The sequence below is a fragment of the Pteropus medius genome, unplaced genomic scaffold, assembly GCF_902729225.1.
Source record: "Pteropus medius unplaced genomic scaffold, Ma_sr-lr_union100, whole genome shotgun sequence".
Classification (NCBI taxonomy): domain Eukaryota; kingdom Metazoa; phylum Chordata; class Mammalia; order Chiroptera; family Pteropodidae; genus Pteropus; species Pteropus medius.
This window is the reverse complement of record NW_024353790.1, coordinates 274,295-300,537: the sequence shown is the minus strand read 5'-3', so window position 1 is coordinate 300,537 and position 26,243 is coordinate 274,295. Positions and strand designations below refer to the sequence as shown.

General features: G+C 34.9%; 1 protein-coding gene across 1 annotated transcript in view; it reads right to left on the bottom strand.

Annotated features, from left to right (window-relative positions):
• SYNE1 (spectrin repeat containing nuclear envelope protein 1) overlaps positions 1-26,243 on the bottom strand; it is a 406,416-nt gene that overhangs the window by 285,267 nt on the left and 94,906 nt on the right. The window contains exons 6-14 of the mRNA XM_039851332.1: positions 26,002-26,094; positions 24,992-25,170; positions 20,788-20,984; positions 18,170-18,279; positions 14,960-15,010; positions 12,497-12,604; positions 10,475-10,612; positions 9,136-9,300; positions 169-281 (exon numbers count right to left, since the gene is read on the bottom strand). Coding sequence (XP_039707266.1) covers positions 169-281; positions 9,136-9,300; positions 10,475-10,612; positions 12,497-12,604; positions 14,960-15,010; positions 18,170-18,279; positions 20,788-20,984; positions 24,992-25,170; positions 26,002-26,094 — 1,154 coding nt within the window. The remainder of the gene's footprint in view (positions 1-168; positions 282-9,135; positions 9,301-10,474; positions 10,613-12,496; positions 12,605-14,959; positions 15,011-18,169; positions 18,280-20,787; positions 20,985-24,991; positions 25,171-26,001; positions 26,095-26,243) is intronic.

The following is a 26,243-nucleotide window of genomic DNA, read 5'->3' as shown; positions in this document are numbered from 1 at the left end:
AGGATGGTAGCATTCTTAAGCATGTGTTACAGGAGCTCACATTTATTGTATCAAATGTAAGCATTTCTGTAGGAAACAAATCAATTTATTAAAAAGAAAAGAAAAGAGAAAAGCACCACCAAGCATTTTAAAAAGAGAGACTTCATTTAAAGCCAGACGTTCTCTTACCTCTCAGCCATGTCCTCTAATTGGTCATGTGGCACTGGGATCCCGTTGACAGACCTGGTCCGGTAGATTTCATGGAAGGCTCTTTTGTGGGCATCTGTGTTTTGAAGCAGATCCTGAGATACAATTTTAAAAAAATAAAAAAATGTGGCAACATGTTCATAGGAGGCTAAGAAGCATAATTTTCAGCCTGTACCGATGAGTCAGTGTATTCAACAATTTGATCCTGCTGCCACATCCATATGTGGCTTGGTGCCTATCAACGGCTTTTACCTTGTACAGGAGCCCGGGGCTTGTCTCTAAGGCCCCGTGCTAGAGCCACATTTAATAATTATGGCATCTTTAAACACACATGACACTTGCACAGCGATGCATTAACACATTTTAAAGGTACATGGTCCAAAGGAAAATGTAATTACCGCTATAAACAATGGATTGGAATTTTTCTCCTTCCTTGAATTTTTCATAGGTTGCTTTTTAAAAGCTTAAAACTAAGCCCAACTAATTTAACCCTTTAATGGTAAAAAAAAAAATTAGACTCTATTTTTATTTCATTTTGAATGCATGCAGACTTTCATAAAGTGATATTTGCTTGCTAGCTAAAGAAAGTCAATTATATTACCATGTATTATGAAAATACCCTTAGAAGAGTTCAGTCAAGCACAGCACAAGGAATGCCCCACCGATATCATGTGTGAAGTTTATAAATATTTTTGTAGACTGTATTGACCTCGGCAATTTGAGTAATTTATTTAGATTAATTTGAATCTCCCTTGATTTGTTTTCTGAGTTTTTCACTGTCAACAGACTTATTTACATAAAAACTTACATGACTTTCACAAGTCCTAGCCAAGAGAGAGGTGAAAGGAGATTCCTGTCATATTTTCTAGAGCTTAATTTGTTTCTCAGTAGCAGAATAAATACGCAACAGTTTATCACTCACTGAAAAGTAAGACACATTAGCCCACCAGAATGATGCATTTAAATTAATATTGTTTCTCTCACATGAGGATTTAGTGAATTGGAGAAAATAAAAGCAAAAATCATCCTAAAGCCATATGAGAAACACTTGATAAAAGGAAAAAAATGAAGGCTTTCATATTAATTAAAAAGTTAAAGTCAAACGTGTTTGTTCAGATAATTGAAATTAATTGTCAGGGGGTGGGGGTGGCATTACATTTTACATTGTAAAAAAGCCAGGACCAAACTGTTTATGCCCTGTTATATTTTGCTATGAACGACGTTTTGAGCTGCTTTAAATCTCTAGGTAACTGCACAGATACTCACAAGTCACTCTTGCCCATAAAGAGGGCACTTCGTGCAGCCAAGCTGGTCAGGAGGACAGAGGACTGTCCTAGAGCGGCTACTGACTGTGCATATTTTAGTCAATGTCCGCCTCCTTTCTGTCACCCAGACACATTGCTATGGTGACCGATGTTGGCCGAGACTTCCCGAGGTGACTGCAGGGCAAACTCAGAACAGCATCACACCCAGCTCGGCTGTGTGTGTGCCACTATGTGCTAACACATGGGTGAGCCTGTGGCTGTGTTGGAACACCTAAAAGTTCATTTGCCTTCTAAGAAGCTTTCCCTATTGTAGTTTTAAACATCTAGTTCATTAAAAAAAATAATAATAATCTTGGCAAGATATCAAAACAGAAACAGATGATAGAACTACAGCCGGCATGATGTCACTAGGCCATGAACCAGCCAGATGCTGAGCACAGCATTGCACTTCCACTGGTGAGCTCACGGGAAATAAGTGAAATCTTTTAGGTCTCCCACTCTCAGTAAAGCATGACTCTGAACTGGACCCCAGACCTGTGAGCACAAACAAAGTGAAAAAGCTGATTGCCCCAAGCAAATATCTACTCTACCTTTGCTGCAGGAGATTTTTGTCTTAGAACTTAAATAAGGTGAGAATAATACTGAAGCAGAGATGCCTACACTTAGCCAGAACCTTCGAGGAGGACTGACGTGGGCCTCGTTGATAGCAAATGCAAACAGGAGGAAGAATGCAAAAATCGCCAAATGCAGGATACAAGCTAACCATTCCAATTTTGTTAAGTATCTATGACATAATTTCAAGGATAACCACACTATACAACCATTCAAACCAAGAATGAGAAATACAAACAAACGGAATGAGAAAAATAAGCAAACAAATGAACAAACAAATAAAAACCCCTCAATTCAACTTATAAATAGCAAGAAGGTAGGGGAGGAAAGTAAGTAAATAAGATAAATAAAAAGCAAAGAGTCAGAAGGTAGGAATGAATACAAGTATATCAATAATTATAAATAAATGAGAACAGAATGTAAATTCACTAATTAAAAGGCAGAGATTGTCAGATCAGACAAACAAATAAAATAGAACCAAATAAAACAGAACCAACTACTTTTACAAGAGAGTCACCTAAACGTTAAGAACATGGATAGGTTAAAATTCATGGAGTGGAAAACAACAGGCAGGCAAATAAATACTACTGAAAAGAAGGTCGTATAAGTATATTAATATCAGACAACATAGATTTCATAACAGAAATTATTATTAACTCTTTAATAATGAAACTTTCTATTTACCAGAAGATATATTAAGTTTGAACTTGAACATACTCAGTAAGCCTCATAATATATAAAACAAAAACTTAAAGAATTTCAGGGAGAAACTGACAAATTCCCATGGCAGTGGGAGTTAACGACATACCTCTCCCGGGGACTGAGATAGAGCAAAGGGGACAACTGGGATGGCATATGGCATGTTAGGGGTGGGAGAGGGAACAGGAGGAGAAGGGGCTGCAGATGGGTGGGCCTCATGGGCTTTTTTAAGAATTTTTGGTGTTTATTTTGAGTAGATGGAAGACAGTGGAGAGTTTGGAGCAGAAGGGTGAAATGAACTCAACTGCATTTTAAAAAGATCATCATGGCCATTCTACTGAACATACCCTGCCCTGATACACTGCCTCCCTTGGCTTCTAAGACATCGCAGTAACTGGATTCCCTCCCTGACTGTCTGTTCTTTCTCACAGTCTTTGGTTGGTTCATCTTCTCTTTGATCTCCTCCATTGGATTCCCTCAGGGCTCAGTTCTTGATCCTTTTTTCTTCCTTGTCTACATTTCTTTATTTAATTTCTCTAGTCTCAAAGCTTTAGAAATCCTTCTATATGCCAATGATTCTGAATATTTATCTCTAGCCTATCCCCCTGTCTTAAGCTTGTTTCTTTTTCTTACTCCATTGCATATATCCACTTGAATGCAAAAAGGTCTCATACTTACTATGCCCCAAAGTGAACTTTTGATCTTTCCTTTCAAACCTGCTTCATTGATTTTCCATCTTAACTGATGAAAACATCATTTTCCAATTGCTCAGTCCACAAATCAATAGTGTCATGTGTGACTCCTCTTTCTTCACAATCAATATCTAATGCTGAAAATCTTCACTGTCCTCAAAATATATTCAGACTCTGACCAATGCTTATCATCTCTACAGCTACCACCCTGATTTTTGTCACTACCTGGATTATTTGGATTGATTAATTGGTTCTTACCTTTTATCTCTAACTCCATCTATTCTCACACAGCAGCTAGAGTGACAGTATTTAAAAAAGTGATAATATAATTCTTCTGGGAAGAAAACTGATGGGCAAAGATGATTAGGATATGACAGAGGAAATCAACAATGCCCAAAATGCAGTTAAGTGAGAAGGTGTAAAGAAACATTACGTACAAATAGGGGCTTAGCTATAGGCACAGAAAAGATTACCAAAAAAATAAAAGAGAATATTTTGAACAATTTTATGCCAGTAATCTTGAAAACTTGGTCAAATGGACACATTCTTAGAAAGTATGAATGTGCAATACTGACCCACTTAAAAATCTGGAAGCCCGAATACTTCTAAAACCATTTTTAGGAGCTGAGGATATAAGAGTGAAAAAACAAACAATAATCCTTGCCCTTATGGAGTTGACAATAACAGTGTAAAATGTCAAGCAATAAATAAGATAAATGATTAAAGTAGTAGTTAGGATGAAGATAAATGCTTAAGAGAAAATTTTAATAAGGAAGCAGGGAAAGGGTTGTAATTTCAAAGGGGTGGCCAAGAATGTATTGACTAAGAGGTGACTTTTTGATAAAGGCCCAAAGGAGATGAAGAAGCACATAATAGGAAGATCAGTGGCAGAATGTTTCAGGTGAAGGGGAGAGAACATTCCAGAATGATGGCAAGGGCAAAGGTGAGAATGTGCTTGCCTGTTTGATGTCATCTTTTCACTGACTACCCTATTTAAAATTGTAACACTACCTAATACTTTCTGCCTTTTTACCTTCTAGTCTAACACCTATTTATTAAGTTTACTATTTCGTATCTTCCTTGTCCCACTAGCAGGTAAGTTATATAAGGGTAGGGATTTTTGTCTGTTTTGTTTATAGGGTGCATCACAAATGGCGAGAACACTGCTTTTCACGGGATAAATATTTGTGGAAAGACTAAGAAAGATTAGAAAGGCACAGCTAGAGGTAGGAGAAAAACTAGGAAACCAAATGAAGAAAGAGTTTCAAGGATGGAGGAATTATTATGTAAAACGATTCCGCTAGGAGAAGTAAGATGAGGACTGAGAATCAGCCATTGAGTGAGGATCAAAGATAACTCTCCTTGAGAAGGACAGCATTGCTAGGAAAAACTTGATTGGAATGGGTTCTGGGAAGAATGGGGGAAGAGAAATTTGAAACCAAAATGAAAGCATAGACAACTCTTTCAAAGAGTTTTGCTGTGGTAAAAGGAAAGAGAAAATGAACGGTAGCTGGAAGGGGAAGTATGGTTAAGAAAGAGACTTTTAAGATGAGAGAAATAACAGCCTACTTTATACAGAAGGGGGAAATCCAGCAGAGAGAGAAAAAAATAAGAAGGAAAGGCCTACAAGAATTGTCCTTTGGAAAAGAGCAGGGAGGGTGGGACCCAGTGCATGTGTGGCAGGGGTGGCCTTAGCTCAGAGCAGATGGTTCATCCATAGTAACAGAACTGAGGATGGAGTATTTGGCACAGATGCATGTAGGTGGGCTGAGGTGATAGTGGGGGCTGATGGAAATTCTTTTTTGACTGCTTCTATTTTCTCAGAGAAATAGGAAGCAGTGTCATCAGCTAAGAGTAAGGATAGGGGAGGAGGTGTGGAAGGCTTGAGGAGACAAGGTATAAAACAGTTGTCCCAGAAATGAAGTGGAAATGGCCTCGGGAAATGCCTTTGGAATACCAGGCAGCATTAAGGGCCCACTGGGGTTAGTCATCGTGCCTGGGAGGGTGTTTATCTCTAGCCCTTGTCAGCTACATCCATATGGGCATAAGCAGGCAGAGAGTTGGTTTTAACTAGGGCTGTGTTTTAACCAAGAGAGTAGGGCAAAGTGAGACATGGACAAGGGGCGACTTTAATGACTGAGCATTGGATTTAAGCAGAGTACAAAGGGAACGGATGGTGTAGAAAGGATGCGAGGCAGTGGAATGGCAGTAGGATCAATCGAATATAGGGCACAGAGGAAATGAAGATTTGGAGTTGGGGAAGTTTGGTTGGCCAGTGAGATGCTTGAGGAAGAGAGTGTGGAGGGTTCCTGTTACTGGCGATAACAAGTTCCAGTCTGTGCCTACGCAGTGATCACTGGGAGAGAAGAGGTCAAGAAACTGAGAGGCCAGGATATTGGGAAGATCATCTATGGGATAGTGAAGTTATCAAGAATAACGGCATGTGTTGTCATCCAGGAAATAAAGTCTTCGAGAAAGGAAGGAAAGTGATCCAGCTGGACTGCTAAGTGCGGTAAGGATGGGTAGAGTCTGAATGACGATTGTCGTGATTTCTTAAGACCGAAAGCCTTGCTTTGTCAAACAATACTACTAATAAAAACTAAGTTTAATCACTCTGCATGTATCATACGCAATAGTTTTGTGGGCACATTTAAAGCTTAGTGCCTAAAAAGAAAACTTGGAGAATCAGCTATGTGACCTTGGGCAAGGCACATGACCTTTCTCTGCCTAAAGGTTACTTATTTGCGAAATGAGAAAAATACCTATTAATATCCTGAATGTCAAATGCTTAGCAAAATTAAGTACTTAGGACCGAAACATGGCTAACTCTCAGTTATAGTTAGCTGTGATTGTTGTTATCTTTCTAGGTAACTGAGCATTAGGGTATCTGAAAAACATAATAGAGGTGTTCCTTTTTTCCAAAATAAGTATATTTCTATCTACACGTAAGTTAATATTTTAAAAAATAATGAAAAACATTGGTAGACCCACACATAAAGCGAACTTCATGAAAAAATATATTTTAAAATTTATCTGAATTCCATTTTCAAAAACTGCTTATGTATTAAGTAATGAAAGATTGTCATGTAGTATATTTTTTAAAAAGATGGGAAAAATGCAGAAAGAATTCTAGATCTTAATAGCATATTTAACTTTTCATGACATGAGCCATAATTATTTTTAGACTGGATGGAAAGATATTCTCAAACATTCTGGCTCATGTATTGATGACTCTTCTATTGTGCTTTATTAATTTATTGCATTTTCAAGTAAGCCCAATATATCAGAAGAAAGTAGTGATACCAAATTGATGGGCTGCTTTTTCTGTTAATGAGGAAATCTAGAATTTTAGTTACCTTAACCATGACTCAAATTTCTCACATCACCAAAGCTTAGCTTATTATAGGCACCTAATAAATATATTTTGAATAAATAAAAATTGATCTTACAATTGACAATTACATCATTTTATAACTCTACTACTTTAAGTACTGGTGCCCAGACCTAGTAAACATTCCTACCTCAGTGAAAAGACCATTCTAGAGATTTGCCTTGAACTTGGTCAGCCCCTACCTGCCTTGGCTCACTTCCTGTCATCTTCTCTTTGCATTCCCTAGCATGCAGTCCAGTCCTTTCTAGTTTTTAGTCTCAGATAACCATCATCTCTGCCTCCAACCCCTCGCCTTCTCCCCACTCCTCTTCATTTCTGGTTTTATGGTTGTTTGCTGCACTTTCGCAGAGAGGTGGTTCTGGCTGCACACTTAGTGACTGGCATGGAGTCTCTCTCTCCAGGGAGCCAGAAGTGTCAGGACGAGCCTTGAATCATAGAATCGCTGAGACACACGGTCAGCATGCACATTATCCAATTTAGACTTATTCCCCATCAGGGGCTGGTGTTGGCTACAGGGCGCCATGAATTAATATTTGCTAAATCTCATTCTCTAGTAAATAACGCAGTTAATATTGTAAGACATTTTCTCTATGGTGAAGCACTTCAATCAGACTTAAGTCTGTTAGATCAACAACAAACACAGGCTGTTTCTCAAAGCTCTAGATTGGAAGCACCTTCACCAGCTGCCCAGTGCCAAAAACTGGCACATAGTAGGTCCTCAAAGCATATTTGCTGAATGGACACATCTAACTCATAATCGCTGTACATTCTACATTTGATTTAAAGCCCTAAGATGACTTCTATATGAAATATTCACAACCGTTACATGATTTACATGAAGAAAAATTATGAGATGGTATTCACAGTGAATTATTAATTTGTTAAAGTGGTATTATTTGTGTAGCCCTGCTTTAGCATTTTTTTCCTGTTTTGTAATATCCTGGGACTTTCAACACGGACATGGCCCAGGCTCTCCCATGCTTATGAGAAATCTTGACTTGGTTCAGCCCCGGGAAAATCCCTCTGACTTGATCTCTTAACCCTCACCTTCAGAGAACTAAAGTATAGGCCAGCAGGCCTGGATTTTATGTGTGTGTATCTAAAGATGAAGCAGGCTCCAAAGACATGCTCCCATCTGCGAGGCAGATTCTAGAGAGTTCCGTGTGTTCTGTGTGTGTGGATGGCGATGGAGAAAAAAGAGGCCAAGCTAAGAAACACTCGGCTAAACTGTTTGAAGGTACTGATTATAAACGAAGAAGGGCCAAGAACAAACGGAGGAAGGACCCGCACTAAATGCCTACGATCCCGAAATCTTGTCATTCTTGCTTGCTGAGCTCGTCTGGGATGAGTGAGTGGAGCGGAAAGGGCCAGAAGCTGAAATTGCATGGCAACTCTATATCTCTAGTTCCAAAAATAAGATCCCAGAAGGACGTGAAACAAAATCTATCTTGAATTTGCTTTATAACTAGTCTGGAATATATAACAGACTACTTCCTTGGGGTAGTTTTAAAAATATCAATAATTTGGTAGAAATATATATATATATGAGCTATAAATTGGCCATATGTGCTCAAGAGGAGAAACCTCTGCTTGTCAGTTTGTTCTCCACATATACAGTAAACCCCCACCATGAGACCGTTAATGAGGTACACAAATTGCACAAAATGCAGAATTGTGTTAATGTGATGTTAATGAAAAATGGCATTTTTACTTAGATTTGACCTATCACAAAACACACAGAGGAAGTATACAAGACCTTATGCTAAGCATACTAATTGTGCAATAAGCTGAAAAAAGTCTCAAATGACTAAGATGTCATCAAGGCCTAATCCCACCATTTCTTAAGACCATCACTCCCCACCCCAACCCCACTCTGTGGCACCAGAACATAAGAACTTGGCTACTTGGCTTGTCTTCCATTGAGAATGGAGGCCGGAATGAGGTCTGGAGCCAATGACCAATCACATTATTATGCAAATGCATATTGTCTGTAGGCTTATCTTTTGAAAAATAATATGTAGCAACAGAAATAACAAAGAGAACTTCAAGTGAAAAAAATACCACAAAGCTACTGGAAAACATCTCAGGAAATAAATGTACTGGTGCTGACTGCATTAACAAGTACAGGAAAAGGAAGTACAGATCTGAAAACTTCTAAGAAGGTGTGACATCTCTGAATCAGTATGAATGGATGCCTGGAAAGCCAGAGTCAGCGTGAATTTTAAATAGGCCACATCTCCAGTCCACACGGGACTGGTTTGCTGGAAGGTTTTCTGACCAGAATTTTTACCTTGTGTTGTTCACGTTTCCGTTGTATTGTGTTGGCCGTTTCCTCGTGGACCTGCTGAATGGTTATTTCCTCCCTCAGGGCCACCTCTGCTCTGTATAACCAGGCGCCTATGGTACCCAGAGGTGCTGGAAGAGACTTATCAAGCTGTATATGCCAATCGAATAGCTGAAATACAAAAGTAGAAAAATGAAATATCTCTGATACAGAAGGCAATTCCTAAATTTCCCCCAAATCATTTTATACCCTAAGTCTTTAAGTTAATAACTTCAGATTAATCTAGTAAATATCAAAGAAATTATCTGTGTTCTGAATTTAATGCTTTGAGAATGGGGAGGAAATTAGAGTTAAAAGCAAATTTTGAGAAAACTTAAAATACATTTTAGACATAGAAGGATATTATTGGGACCTTAAGCCATTTTCTTCTTATAGTAATAGCATAAAGCTTTTGCTGGAAGGGATTGGATTTGCTAACATGATCAAAGATGCAAGAGTTATATACCAGCTGATGTGCATTCCTTAAAATCTCCTACACGAGGAGAATGGGTCCAGAAAAATCAGAGTCATTTAGACATCTCTGGAGGAAGACAAGTATTTAGGATTCTTTCTATAATAATATAATTCCCTAACCACCTCTCCGTTTCTTTCACTTTATTCAATTCTCAAGCACTATTTCCCAGCCTATTGGAATGCCAAGTGAGATGGGTTGAGATGTTTGGAAACTAAGCTATTCTTTGATAGAGTTTATGGGGAAAAAATAGATTAGAAAAATGAAGAAAATAGGGTACATTCAATGCAAATATTCCCATTAGTGACAGACATTTCAGAGGTTTTGAAATCTTGGTCTTTAAATTTGCAAAGTATTAATATTAAAGTTACTGAGCAGTTTTCCTTCAGGTTCATGAAAGACCAGATAAAAAGATGTGTTTAAGTTAAAAAAAAAAAATGAATGTGAATGTAGGAAGATTATTAACCAGTGATGAATCATGGTTATGAAATATGGAGAAGTTGTGGACGCTCCAATCCCAAACAATCCAGAATTAATGTATGTCAGGTGAGAAATAATCCAGAAGGTCTTCCAGGATTTCACTCTATCATCTGATCAATGGTAATACCAGGTGTAGGGCAGGAAAGTCAAGAAAAATGTTGTTACACAAGCATTTCCCTTAATTTAAAGGAAAATTTGATAAGAGAGCAAAGATTTTCCCACAGGAAAGCCTTTCTCACCTCAGACAGAGGCAGGAGAACCTGATACAACCTTGCCGTGTAGAAAAGGATGATGGAAAATATTCTTGACTAAATTACGTTAAGACCCAATGAAGTTAATCGTGGGACAACTTACCCTGGAGGACACTCTATCCCAGGACTGTTTTACCAAGGCTTGGTCAAGTGACAATTTACCGTCTCTATACAAAGGTTGTATTAAATGTTCAATCTGTTTCCTTTTCATTTCATATTGAACTCTGAAGTGCCTGAATGACTAAAAGAGGAAAAATAGCAACAACGTGGCAATGAGTCAAAAAAAGCAAAAGCAAAGGAAACCATGTTTCCTAAATAACAATCCTTTATATTTGGATAGCATTCAATGTATGTTGTTGATAATAATAATGACAGTCATGATACGAAAAGCAGCTCCCATTCATCAACCCTGACGATGAGCCTGGCCACGTGCTAAGGCTTTCCATGTATCATCTCTCCTGACAAGAACTTCTACATTTTATATTAAATAAACACATCCTAAAATATAACTCTATGTCTAAATATAAATTGAAAATATCACTGATATGTGCAGTTATCATGTTAGAAAACATAAGAATGGCCCTACAGAATCTAACAGACAACAACACATCTAAAAGGATTTCTGAATAAACAAACATGCAAATCCTCATGAAGAACACTGGGGGGCGATGGTGAGTAAATATTGTAACAACTTTTCATTCCCTCTAACTTAATGTAATTAAGAAATACCAAAATATAAAATCAATCTTCAATTTTATTCCACAGAATCCTATGAATGGAAAACCTTAGAAATACGCAATTTTATTGAAAAATAGAAGCAGACGGAAAATGGTGATGACACAATTAACCCACAGACAAAATAAAATGTTTCCTCTATTTTGATTTCTGATGGTTTCTACCCTGATTTTAAGAAACTGGTGATCATATTTGGCCTGAAAGGAGTGGAACTTTTCTAATGCTTTGGTTCCCTCTTATAAAATAACATCTGTACAACAGGTAACTTTATAACTTGAAATTTATTTTTTGACAATTTATACTAAAACTAAAACTCCCTAATGGACTAAATAAATGTATTCACTCTGTCCTTGCATTTCTATTCTCAATGTTCTGGTTTAATAATTTTTTTTAAAATGGAGCTCATCCCAGAAAACTGTATTTTGGGGGAAAGAAATGATTACATCAAATTTCAAAGCAAAAAGGAAATACTACATATAATCACATATTGACTACTTTGCCACATTCACCAAATATAATATTGATGGCATCATCCATCTAAATTCCAGCACACTTTATAGATACGATTATATAAAATCACACATGAATGCAATAGCTATATCTCTTATTGTTTGCCATGTTGAATCTCTCACATCATGGTACCTTCTTTTGGTAGCAAAAATGATTGAAATATAATATAGATAAGGATATATTATAGTTTTACTACTAAAATGCAATGCTATTTTAAATAAGGGGAAATGGCAGTGCTGCAAAGAATAAATCATAATTTAATGGGAAAACCCATTATATGATTTTATCTTGGAAGTGGAAAGTAGGGGCCAAAATCCAATTAATGACCGTGTAATGAGACTGGGGAAAACAACAACAAAACCACAACCACCACAAAACAACCCTGGCGTCCACTTGAATTCAATAGTGTTGGACGAGGCAGGTCACAGTGAAACTGAACCTATTGATGGACCCGCCTCAAATATTCCTGGTGCACACCTTTATTAAATTCAGCTTTTTCAATAGTAGTTTTGAATTTGGCACCGAAGTCTTTTTATTGATTTTGTTATTGTTTTTGTTATGGGACATCTACAAAATCATGAATTCTACAAAAACAATAACTAGAAGTTTGTGTCCTGGGTCATTTGTAAGACTCAAAGTTTTGAAAAAGTCATGAAGTCTCAGAGCTCCATAAATAGTGTGGACGATACAACGTAAAACTGCTTATTTACACAGAAACACAATGATTAAATCACAAGCAAACTTAAGGTACTGAACATTATTCCCCTAAAGACTTCGTTCATTAATATCATTTGAGAGCGTAAAGATAGATTAAATGACAAATATGAATCTTACTTATGAAAAGCTTTTGAAAAATCGAAATCTCTTTTTCATACGTTACCTGATATTTATCCTGCAAATTTGATTCCGTCATCTGTGCCCTCGTCAAATCTCTTTCAAACTGTTCTATCCAAACTTTCATTTCCTTCAAAATTAGCCTGTCTTCTCTCTAGAAACCAGCAGATATTACAATCTGATTAGTAACTGTGCATTTATTTAATTGCTGATTAATGCCTGACTAATTTTAGAACAGACTTAATTTTAATAAGTTTCGATTGTCTCTGAAAAATTTTCTCTCTCTCCATTCTCACCCCTGTTGAAGAGTAAAAAACAAGAGTTAATTCTATAAAAAATACCTTAATTATATTGGAATACCGAAATTATCTCCATTTTGTTTTTCAAGAAACACTAATTTAACTAAGAAAATGTCTACAAGAAGGGAATGTCCTAAGTACAATAGCTGGAATGGGGATAGAAACATAGGCTTCCAGTTTCTTCTTAATCCAAGGCCATTGGTAACCCAGGGGACTATTCTGGTTGGATTGATTTTGACCGAATTCAAGAAGCTACAGTTATAGTCACATTGGACTACTTGTATATATTATTGAAAAATACTATTCAGTGTTGACAAGCTCCATGTGAACAGAAAACACATCTTTTTTAAGGTGATATTTCTAGACCCTGGCAACATGGCCACTAGATTTCCTAAATTTTATAAATTAGTCAAAATATCCCAAGTTTTCATCAATTTCTTATCTACTAAAAATGCCAAAGTAATCAAAAACATATTCAATATGATTTTTTGGCACTTACAAATAGCTTTAAATTACAGCATCTCCCTCGATGATCACAGACCTTGTCTCTGATGACAAGTAAAACAGCAGAGGAGAAAGAGTGCTGGCTATGGAGGCAGGCAGGACTGGTCACAGATTCCGGTTCTAACACGTACTAGCTATGCAACCTCGGGCACCTCTTTTTCTGTTTGTTTTGTTTTTAACCTCTCCGCTGTTATACCATCATCTGAGGAGTCATCACACATCCTTCCCACGGTTTGGGGGACAACAGAGATAGTCTATGACACGCCTAGCACAGAGATTGGCACAAAATACTATCATGCCTCCTGCCCCTTCCTCCCTTTCCCGTCTTGTGAAGGCTACCCTCTTCTGCCTGGAGCATTTTCCCCTGGATAAGACCCCCTTTGGAGCTCAGCTCAGGCACAGTCTTCTCTGGCCCAGAAGCTTTTTCTAACCTGAAAGTCTATGACAGTCGTTCTCAAATTTTTGTGTACACTGGAACCAGCTGGTGGGCCTGTGAAAACGTGGACTGCTGGGTGCCACCTTCAAACTTTGTGGCTCAGTAGATCTAGGGTGGAGGCTGAAAATTTGTATTTTTAATAAGTTTCCCAGTGAATCTAGTATTGTTAGTCTAGGGACCACATTTTGAGAACACTTCTCTATGACGCCGTTAACAACCTGAGCTCAAATACTTATCTAAAACGCACTACACACTGTATCCTCCACTTAATTGTCTCTTTTTTCTCCCCATATACAAATCCCTATATGTCTTTTTTACTCTAGCCTAATGCAGGGTCTGGCATCCAGTGTCACTCAGTATATAACTGTGGAATAAATGATTGATTGCTAACTTAGTTAATTAGAGAAAGAAATGGAATGAAAGCCCAAGATTGCAAAGCTTTAGCTCCTCCCATAATGGCTCTTCTGAATGAACAGCGAATATGATCAAGGGACACATTTTGTTATCAGCTGACTTTCATGCTCATAAAAGCACTAATAATACGTTTTATGGGCTCAGTGGAGCAAAATGATCTTAGTCTACCTGAAACAAAAATCAATTTGACATTTGATATGAAATTAGTTACTTTTGATTTTTTTTATTGCAATGTTGGCATAAAGTCTATTGTGTTGACAGATCTTTCACTGAGGCCTAGACGGTATATAAAGAAAGATAGGAAAATTGAACTATGGAATAACTTAGATATGGGGAAAAATTCATAACTATTAATTCTACAAATATTTTTTGAGTACTTACCATGTGCCATGAACTTACTAAACCATGTGACCCAATACTGAGATGTGATTAAACTCAAGATTGTCAAGTAACTGAATACTTACCTTTTTCAATGAATGACTTCCTGCTTAACTATTTAAAAATGCAAAAATAAATCTTTAACTTTGTTTTCAATGTCACATATAAAAAAACCCAACAGTTATTGTAAATTCTCCCTTTTATTAGTGCTATTAAGTGTTATTAAAGAGAAATTAATGGATGTCATCTTATAATTAAATATTAGTGGGAAAGCCCATCGGAGCAGCTTAGACTATAACTAACATTTAATAATGCTTTTATATGTTATTTGTTCTAATAGGGAAGAAAAGGAAATAACGGAATTAAGGTATTAAAAAATGTTTATATAAAGACAAGTACATGCAAAGGAATGGCTAGTAAGCTATGGAATATAGGATGTTTGGAAGAGGTCTCTAATTCAAGATTACTTAAATCTTACCTTAAGATTTTGGATAGAATTTACAAAAGGTAGGAAACCTGGAAATATTTCCTAACAATATGAAAAGATAATATATAGAAAAATAATATAAATAAAGGACAAAAATTATATAGAAAACAAGAAAAAAACCAATGGAGAAGCATCTGTCTATAAAGAAATAGACAATAATAGTTACTTTAAGATGTTTTCATAACTTTTAAAAGTATTAAAGTGTTTCAATCAAATAAGGTAATGTAATATTCTGGCATTTGATGTTTTTGTTTTAATTTGCAATAATAGTCATGTGTGGCAATATATTCATTTAATAAATATGTCTTGAGATATTAAACATTTTAAAATAACAATGTAAAGAAGAGGTATACAGATTCATGGTTTCTCTCCATAAATATACTCATAATATGCATCTCTATATCCCTATAACAATTAAGACTGTGCTGTGCTTCTGAAAGCAGACAATAATATTTGTTACAATGGGAGAGGAATGAGTGAATGAAAAACCGAATGTTTAATAGGTGAGAGAGAGGGGTCAATAGCCTGTTTTATTTATTTACTACTGAGTGCTGATTATCCAAGGAATACCTTTAGGGAAAAAGTTTCTTTATCTGTTCTATTGGTTGAAGTAAAAAAGGCAAAATATGTTTATTTCCAACAAGAAAATTAGATTTAAAATGGTATCTATAAAATATCTAATTTAAATAAAGAGGACACATAAATCAAATGCACCAAAAAAATGGAAGCCTGGTAGATATGTTCATAGCAATATTTTAAAAAATGAATTAAAACAACTATTTACTAAGGTCTGAGTGGACAAATATTGATTATGTTGAGGCGATGGCATCAATAGCCCCAATATGCATAGTCTATAATAGTCATAAAGGTTCATTAGACAGAATTAGATGGCCATTTAGCTGCATTAAACGAACATAGGCCCTACATCATAAAAAATATAATTTTTTTCTTATTTAAAATAGTCATTTTAGATAGTTATGCTTTACATTATAAATACCACATTTTAAAAAAGGCAAAGCTTATAATATATTTTCTTTAATATTAATTTTTAAAATAATTTGCATCTTCTTTATAGGGAAGGGATAGAGGGAATTTTTTAAAAGAACAATTAGAATTTATTTTCTAGAAAATGAGATTAATCTCTTAATAATAAAGCCTCTTTAGTAAAGTACATTAATAAGCTTATATCAAGAGTGTGTGTGTGTTTTAAATCTCTAAGGATTTTTGCCTAAAATTCTCGCTCGTGAGCACTAATGAAAGCATCCCTTTTTGTTTCCCAGACTTTTTCAGCCACAGAATTTACTCATCTGGAGAGATAATTAATGTCGGAGAAATTAAAATAGTACAAACTCAGAAACCAGATCAGAAATAAATCCAGTTGGGTAAATAGAAATATATGATATATGAAAATCAGATGGAAAGCTGACTTTCTCAATGCTGTATTAAGTCTAGTATGCTTTCTTTAGACTTTCTTATTCATACAGCAGCATCCACACCTGATTATATTCTCAAAACCCAGAAATCTCCCTAATAGCTCTAAAGCACACATGCCTCAATCTATACAAGGATTTGCACTGTCTGTGCTTTTGCCTTCTGTGGGGCTTCATAGAAATTTACTTCGCTACTTAAAGTTACTCAGGTGGTCAATGTCTGTGCCTGCAGCCTGCCAAGGAATAAAAAAAGTCTTCCTGAAGCTATAGTTTTAAAGAAACTGAGATCGTTCTGTCAAATGCTGGATTACCTTCCTCCAAGCAACCGAGGAAACATCAGTTACCATTGTTTCGCTTAATTCTTTTAGGAAGTCATTGATTTCTATTAGTGCAATACTTTTTCCTAGTTGAAAACTTTGGGCTATGTTCCCCTGGCCTTTCCTTTTCTTAAACCTGTTTTGAAGTTTATTTAGAAAACAAATTTTAAGATTTCTGTTTTTCTTGTTGTTCTCCATTATAATCTAAAACTGCTCTAAACAAACAAATAAACAAACAAAATCCTCTAGATGTGACCTAAGCAATGAGGACAGAGAGATAGTTTTTAACAAATTTTGAAAAGTTTATTTATTACTTTCCCTGATGTCATTTGGCCTTCTAATTAACTATAAAATCAGCAGTACATCCACTTCTTTATAATAAACAAATACTACTTTTAACAGATTAGGAGAATGGTAATATCAATTGTGTTAAAGACTAGGGAAATAGGCATTCTGGTTTGCTAAATGGAATATAAAATGGGACAAACTTTCATACAGGGTATTTGAAAAAGAATTTCAAAAAGCACGAAAACTCTGTATGTTCTTTAGCCCAGAAATTCCACTTCTAAGAAAACTGTAAGACAATGCTTTATTACAAAATTGTTCATAGAAGCACTGTTTATAATAGTAAAAAATCATAAATTTTCAAGAATTAAGATTGGATAAATTACTGTGCATCTATATGATGACCTGGAGAAAATGGAAAAACTTTTGTATAATGTAACAGAAAAAGAATATTATGCTCTATGTATACTATGATTTTATTTTTGTTAAAATATATGAATCCACATATACACAGAAAAATGTTGGGAACTCATAGTAACATATTTTTTTTTCTAGAATAGTTTTTCTCTAAAAGGTCAAATAGAGAAAAAAAATTTCTTTTTTTTTCCCAGGTTATGTTTTTCTTTATGACAATGAACAATGTCATTTGAGCAATACAAAAAGTATAAATGTCATTTAAACAATTAAAGGCTTAAAAATCTAACCATAGTGAATAATGAGAACTTTTACAAGTTTGCCATACTTTCATATGTTTGCTGTGAGTAACAACTTATCTAATAAAATCTAATAGTCAAAAATAGATTTCATCAGATCTAGCAGAACAAGGGGGTTAAAAATGTAGATGTGCTAATGACATGATGGATATAAAATTATTTCAATCTTCAAAATACTAAAATGGAGTTTCCCGACACTGCTATCTTTCTTCATTTTTAATTCATCAGTATTATATATCCAGCATTTATTATTAGTAATATTATCTCTGTCATATCCAACATTCAAATCAGAGAAGTCTTTTCCTATTATTACCTCCCCAGTTGGTGGTACTTACTTTTACTCAGTTGTTATATGAAAATGCATTGCAATTTAATATTTTGAAAATAGCATGCTTAAAAACCAAAGTCATCATCATTGGGTGTACTATCAACACTTGAAGAAAAACAAATACTTACATCGGTCTCTTGCATATCAGTGCTTGTGTTGTGAATGTCAGGATAATGTTTCAGAAACTGGGCTACATAGGTCATAATAGACTTCTCATCTGGTTTATCCACATCGACATCTGAAAAACCCAAACCAAACATGCATTAACTAACTACCACTAATTAGATTATAATAATACAAACTTTGAAATCTAGCTGATATACCAAAAACAAAAACAAAAACAAAAACAAAAAACAAAAAAACCTGTCCTAAATGCAGAAGAAAAATAGAATTAATATTTAGAGATTTGGTGGAGAGGAAAAGGGGAAACAAGTACAGCCTGGATAATACAAGGTGGAAATTTTATGATTCATAAAGATGACACATTTTAACTCAGAGCTTTTAGGGAAGTAGTACTTCTGTCATTTAAATCCCCACATTAAATAATCAGAAATCTGAGATACTATATGGTTATGCAGGCATTCTCTCTAGTTAGTAAGACACAAATAATATATAAATTCCAGAATTGGGGTAGTATTTAAAACACAGGTTTGGAACTGAATGATAAGTGACTATATAGCTTGGATAACTACATATAGCCAAATGTAAATAACCCTCAACCCCCACAAATTCTGCTTTAGAAAAGAGGAAGATGCCTTATGTACAATTCCTTAGAAATCCTCTCCATTATGGAACATTCTCTCTAAATTACTGTACTTTGTACAACAACTACTTTTAGAAAGAGACAGAGTCTGACAAGATTTGGATCATTGTCATTTGAAGTTTATGAATGTTTACCTAATAAAATCAGGCAAAGAAATTTATACAAATATAATAATTACATGGGTGTAAGACTATATAAATAAAAAGTATTAAATGGCAATGAGTCAAAAAAAGCAAAAAAGTCTTTTAAATACCCCTTTTAAAGACAATGACAAAGTGATTACATTTTGGAGACTACCAATATAAAATATGTACCTGTAGAGCAAAGAATAAAATAGAACAAACAAAAAATAGCAAAATATATAACTACCTTACTATTTTGTAATGCTCCTTGTGCTTTAAGATTTCATTTCTAAGGACTATTGATGTAGGATCTAAAAAGTACAGCAACTCAAACGACTTAAAAGGAAAAAAACATAATGTATTCTGGAATTTGTCAGATGACTCAAAGGTGATTTTAAAAATGACAAGATCACCGATATGGAAGACACATGTGAAGAATGAGTAAAATTTTTATGAAATGTGAAAATGGAAAGAAAAGCAACATTTAATACATGATTTAAACACAGTGCATGCTTTTAAGTATATGCATAACAAATGACAAAATAATTATTATAATAGATTTTGGTCTATTTAATCCGTATCCCTAAAAGTTTGTACATTCAAGTTGACTACATAACTTTTTGATAGGGAAGTTCTCACTAGGAAAATAAAGGATCACCTTAGACCTGGGATAGCCTGGGATTTGGGCAATCTCATTTTCTGATCATCTAAGAAAATATTAAGGTCCTCTTGTCTAGTGGATATGAAGGAAACTTTTATACTCTCATCTCATCTCGTCTAGGAAAACTTTCAGCTCTGGTAAATGCTCCGAAGTTGAGGGTTCAGATAGACATGTGGCTGTCCCCTTGAGCTGAGTCAGTGTACTGGATACTATCGGGTCTTCATGTGCAGAAACAAAGTGGGAAGCCTTGAAACTTTGGCTCTCCAAGTGAATTGAGGGGCCCAAAGCATGTTCCTAAAAGGCTAGGGATCACGAGGCTGCTCCCTGACCTCAGACGAAATCAGGCAGAAATTTATAACCAGACCCCTGTAGGTCTCTTAGGCTTACTTTTGAAAACACAGTGTCTCCACTTAGTGACATTGTTTTAGAGCTAGAAATGTTCATTCTGAAATCTCACCTTTAAAAATAACTTACTTTCACTGTGTACATATTTCTGCATTTGTCAATAAAAATTTCCATAATTGCCAACCAAAAGAAAAAACTTCCATGACATTTGGAAAGTTTACTTTTACCCTTTTATTTCAACATAACAAACAACTTACTCGTTTTTTTATGTTTATTAAAAATGTCAAAATTATATTTTGAAGGCTTGAAAGAGTTAACTCCATTTCCAGAAAAATCTTAAATTCGCAGTCTTATAAAAATGTACCAAACAATGGGATGAAAAATATTAGTCAGTCATTTGTATAGTTTTCTTGATTAGCAGGCACCAAAACACTGGATGATTGCCGTTATTTCTAAGTATTTAATGACTGACCTTTTAAAGATATGATCTTAAGTTACTAATAATCTTTTATTTCTTCCAGATTCTTTGGAGTTATAGTAATAGAGTAATTCCTTTATTGTGTGACACCTCTCCGCCCCCAAACACATGCTTCTAAAATTTTCATTCCACCCATAAATATAATGAGTAAGTACAATTCCCCTAGCTGAACCTCCAATGTCAGAGTGCTGTTCAGAGCACTTTGCTCCTGAATTTAGCAGCAAATAATATTTTAAGAAAATATCAATGCAGGATGGTACTATTTCTTTTTGCTTTCCTCAAGTTTTCTGGCCTCAAATAGAGTCTTGAAAGTCACCTGTAATTTCCGGGTGTGAGATACAAACCTGATGAGCTGAGCCAACAAGTAGTCAACGTACCTTCAGGATCTAGCAACCTGGGGATCCCCAGTTCCGTCTCAGCAATAGTGAAGGCTTCCTCCAGGTTTTCTCGGTTAGATCTTCCTTTGACCCTCTCCAAGTCTACTAGTTCTGGTCGGATAGCGTGGATGACTGAATGAAAGGCAACCCCACTTCTCCAACTCCGCCCAAAGTCTTTTACTTCTATTCCAGTCTGCCTTCATGTGATAAAAAAATAAAATAAAATAAAATAATGTCACATTCTGAATAGATAATATGCATTTTCCTGAAGGCCTCAGGCAGAATCTGACCTTGTTCAGCAAGGAATGATGTACAGTGAGCTATACCAGTTAAGCGGTTTTGAGAAAATGTAAGCAAAACAATATTTTTAGAAGGTAAGAAGATAAGATGTAGAAATTCTAGTTCCATACTTAAAGTTTTCTATATTAGATTTTTCAGTAATCGAGATACTCAATTTAAAGTACATTTTTAAAAGAAATCAATTTAGAGAAAAATGTCTGGCAAAATTTAAAAAAAAGGTAAGATTAGAAAAATACCAAAAATGATAATAATTCATCATTGTATATTTTTTGAAAAAAGTATCTAACATTTCTAATGATAATGATTAGTAAATTGTTATATATGCATAGGTTACAATAGACATTGTCAAATGGGTCTGAATTATATCAAATGCATTAGAATGAACAAATGCAGATGGAGGCAGTCATATCTGTGCATTAGTCATAAAGGAGTCAAATGATTCCCATTACCCAACAGATCAAATTGTTTTCTTAAACTCTTTTTTTAAATTTTTTTTTGAATTCCTTTGAGGGCAATGCCTTGGCGGCAAGTATTTGTTCTTTAGTGGTAGATTTAATTGATTCAAAGCCAGTTATGATAATTAAAAGTGATTCAAGTTAGTAGTCATATTTTGTCGTTGAAAACAGAAGTGAAGTAAGCTTACAATGAGTTATTTTTTCTACATGAAACCTGTCAACCATAAAGGCAGTTCCAAAAAGGGTAAAGATATTTGAGCAACAGTTATATCTCTCAAGTTTAGAGTCATTAAAGGTGATCGATTAATTAGGTAACAGTCAGTAGATAATTAAAAAATTAGTCTTACTACAGTTGTTTCTAAGTAAAGCAGAAATAACATCACTCAGTTCTTTTTTACCCTATATTCTCAAAATCTCCATGAACTATAAGATATAATACATATGACTAATAAAATGATCAATATAGAAAGTTGGTAAGTGCTCTTAAATTTTATCTCAGTAAACTTAAGATTCACTTTATATTATGTTTTACCAATGTACATTCAGTTTGCATAAAATATATAGTCCTAAAAATAGCATCATTGAATCTAATCACTAGCTTCATGAATAAATATTTAAAGAACAGTTTTGTAAGACTCCAGTATTTGTAAAGTAACCTTGAATCTTCTCTTAGAGTTTCTGTCTTTCGTAGTACAGATATAATTTTTTTCAGCCAGTGTTTGACAAACTGACCAATATCTACCCACATTGAGCAGTATGTGCTTGTTATCCATTAATTCGTACATTTGCCTCTGGCTTCATCTTACTTTTCTACCTACATTTTCCCTTTGTCCACATTTCTTCATTTAAAAATGTTTTTGTATGCAATCTCTTAAGCCATCTTAAATTATTTTTAACCAAATAAGGTAAAGTGTAAATAAATAATTAGCTTATAAATAGTCATCATGTAATTACATATTTTCTGATTTTCTTGAACTTTTTATTGTTTTAGACATTTTCAAAATTAAATATATACAATGTTTCCTTAAATACCTATTATGTTGGAATAATTTAAACATTTTAGTACATTTTCTTCTTCTATATTTGTCGAATATTCACACACACACACTCCGATAGTGTTTTGTATTAGATCAAAGTACTTAAACAAAGTTTTAGTTTTAGCCTAAACCTTTCATTTAAGAATCTTAGATACAAAAACCAAAGAAAACTTAGAGACATCACTTTAAAAAGGGATACAAACTTATAGAAACTTAGATATATCACTTAAAGAAATGATGAAGTATGTCCCACTTATAGGCATTTCTGACCTCTAATACATATTTACTTTAAGTTATTTTGAATGGATATGATATACATATCTTCACTTGTCTCATTACCTTGTTAATTTTTGTCCTAAAATACAATTGTTCTTAGACATTTGAAAACAAGATATGCAAATGTCAGATATGCTATAACTGAATGCTTTCATTTCTGAGAGTACGTACCCATAGTAATGAAATTGGTAAAAAAAAAACAGTTTTTTATTTACTTCTCAAATATTTAGAAATTTTATATGAAAACTGTAAATAGACTCTGACAATTTGTCTGGTGTTTACTGGATGTTTTATCCTTTCTCGCCATCTTCAGACCAATAAACCTTCAGACTACAGAATCTCACAGATTATCAGTTTGCAAACATGTCATATACTAAAATGGGTACAGATTCTAAAATCCTTTATCCACGTCAGGTAAGAGGTTACTTGAAAAATGCAGACTGGGAAAATGTGAAAAGCAGCTTTTAGAAAATTTATCAACAATTCAGCAGCAAAATAGTATCATGTGTTCATTCCAGAATGTTTGTGGCAGAGAACAGACGTCTCCCGAAATCTCTGCATCTTACACAGCTGTAAAATAAATGGACTTGACCGATATGCTGATGGGTGAAAGAACTCTTGGGTCCATGAATCTGGACATTTATCCAGATAAGTAAAATACAACTTCCACTGATGTTACAAGTGTACAAGTTGCAGAAATGACTTTTAGTTATCATTAGACCCTTGCACATCTTTGAAACCTGTCACACCCTGTGTAAAACAAAACTACTACAGGAAAACTCCTCCGGCATTAAATCTGAGTTTACTTCAAGCTGCTATAATAAGTGAAAATCAATTAATTTTTGGTTAGTTTACTGCTGTGTGGAACAATCGACATTATTACAAAGTTTTACTGTAACAGCATCAAGACAAGTGTCCTAACATGTGGTCACCAGATTCCTCTTGTCCCACACGCTTCTCCTCCTCACCCACTTAAACCGCAAGAGACAAGAAACACCCATGCAGAGGGATGCAAACAGTACGCCGGCAATGTGAAAACGGCTTTTTATTTCATTTCTATTACAGTTTGCTCTCAGAAATATTTTTAACTGCAACTTGAATCATAAAAATATGCCCCAACTTAGAAAGCCACCAATACATTTTAAAAATTAAACAAAACTATATAAACAACACTAATCATATCTCTTTATGTTTATTTTTTCTTTCCTTATTTTTGCTCTTCAAACACTTTAAAAATAGAATTCCCTATGTTTAGCACCTGAATATTTTATAACAATAAGTATTTGTTTACATCTGTTTTCCAGAAGTAGAGAATATGATTCAGATTAGATTAAGGCATGCAAAATAACAGAAAGTGAATTAATGTTACATACCATTTATGAAAATTATACAAAAGCACAAATTCTATATGAAGAGATCTTACCATTGACCACATTTCTCCATAAAATATTGGTATGATCAATTGAAAACTCTATTGAAATTGCTATGAAAAGATACTTTTTGTGAGTAGTACTTTCCTATCCAGCATTATCACATAAATGTACACACATGCAAATTTATTATACCTAGAAGGAAACAAACTAAGAGAAAATTATCTGTCCATAAAGCTGGAGTTGACAAAGGAATTTACATTCCAGAAAAAAGATGAGATCAAAGAAAAAAATAAAAAATAAAATTGCTAGAAAGTCTCAAGAAATAAAAACAAATATAATTATTTCAGAATGTGGAACTTAATTCACATTATTATTAAACAGAACTCAATAGTCTTACGAAGAGATAATTAAGTTTAAACTTTCAATTTATCTATGGAAAGATTATTTAATAGGAAAAAAAGTCCAAACAGTAACAAATAGAATTAGCACTCATGCTAATAAAAGTGTAGGGATTAAACAACTTAATCAGGCCCAATTGCAGGAATGAAGAAGGAATTACTTTTATGGCAGTATCTTCTAGAGCATTAGTGACAATGTGTGTTTATATTTTAATTCAAGAAAAGAGTGGAACAAGACCGTGAAGCAAAGCCATTCATTGAAATGTCTCCTCAAATTTTGCCATCATTGGAAGAGGTGCTCAGTAATAAATCGATAACCCAAACTATTCAAGAGTTTCAAATTTAACCAAAGTCTTGGTACTTACTTGGCTGCTGTGTACTGAACCCACTTTAACAAAGCCTTCTTAGCATTTCCCTGGATCTTGGTGGCCACTTTGCGCTTACTCGGGGGGCTGGCAGTCTCCGAGCTGACCGTGCTGTCCACAGAGGACGTGCTGCTGGACAAGGACTGCAGCTGTGGCAGGTTGCTGGTCAACTCTTCGATCTGTACGTTCACAGTAGACAGAAATTATCTTTGTTCTTCCCTCAGATGTTTCACTTTTCCAACTAAAAATGGTTTATCTTAACACAGCTGGCAAAAAGTAAGCTCTTAAATGGCAGGACTGATGTTCTACTCTACTCTTTGTATGTCTCCCTGCATCTAAAACTTGTTAAATACAAGAACAAATAAGTAAAATCTAATAGTTATCTAAGCTCATAGAATGTACAACACCAAAAGTGACGCCCAATGTAAACTATGGACTTTGACAATGATGTGTCAATACAGGTTCATTAATTGTAACAAATATGCTGCTCTGAGGGGGCATTATGGGGAAGCTATGCGTGTGTAGGTGCAGGGGATATATGGGAAATCTTTGTACCGTCCACTCAATTTTGCTGTGAACTTAAACCTGCTCTAAAAAATAAAGTCAATTAAAAAAAAAAAAATCTAAGGGCTAGAGCTACAATTGTGAACGGAATGGCAAGTTAATTTCTCCCCCTAACATCTAATGGGAGCATAGAACCGGTCCCTTCCAGATAACAAAGATAAATTTTCTGAACTTCCTGTACCAACATTTCATCTTCACTGTGTTCTGCCCACTTTTCAGAGTGGGTGCCTTTGCCAGAGTTCTTTGGGGGAGTTTTATCTATAACACCTTTACAGGGAAGAAGAGGAAATTCTGCTTCCAAAAAACAATGTATCTGTGAAAGTCATATGCCTGCCAGCTTGAGGATCAACCCCAGAGGCATGACAAATGACAGAGCATCATTAAACGTCTGCTATGACCTCCCTCCATGACATTATACTACTTAAAAGGGAACTGTAGCACAATACCTGGAAATATAAAATAATGGTCCACATCAGTCCAAGAACTATTGAGGGTCGGCCATCAGCAATATCGGTAGAGTTAATGTTGACTAATTTAATCTGTTTAAAAAGAAAAACTGTACTAGTAATGTACTAGAAAATTATAGCTTGTTTAAGTATGCAATAATGAGCACTTCATTAGACAGCAATAAAACTCGGTCATGCCTATGTAATAACACACACCAGTAAGTAATGTGAGCCAGAAAAAC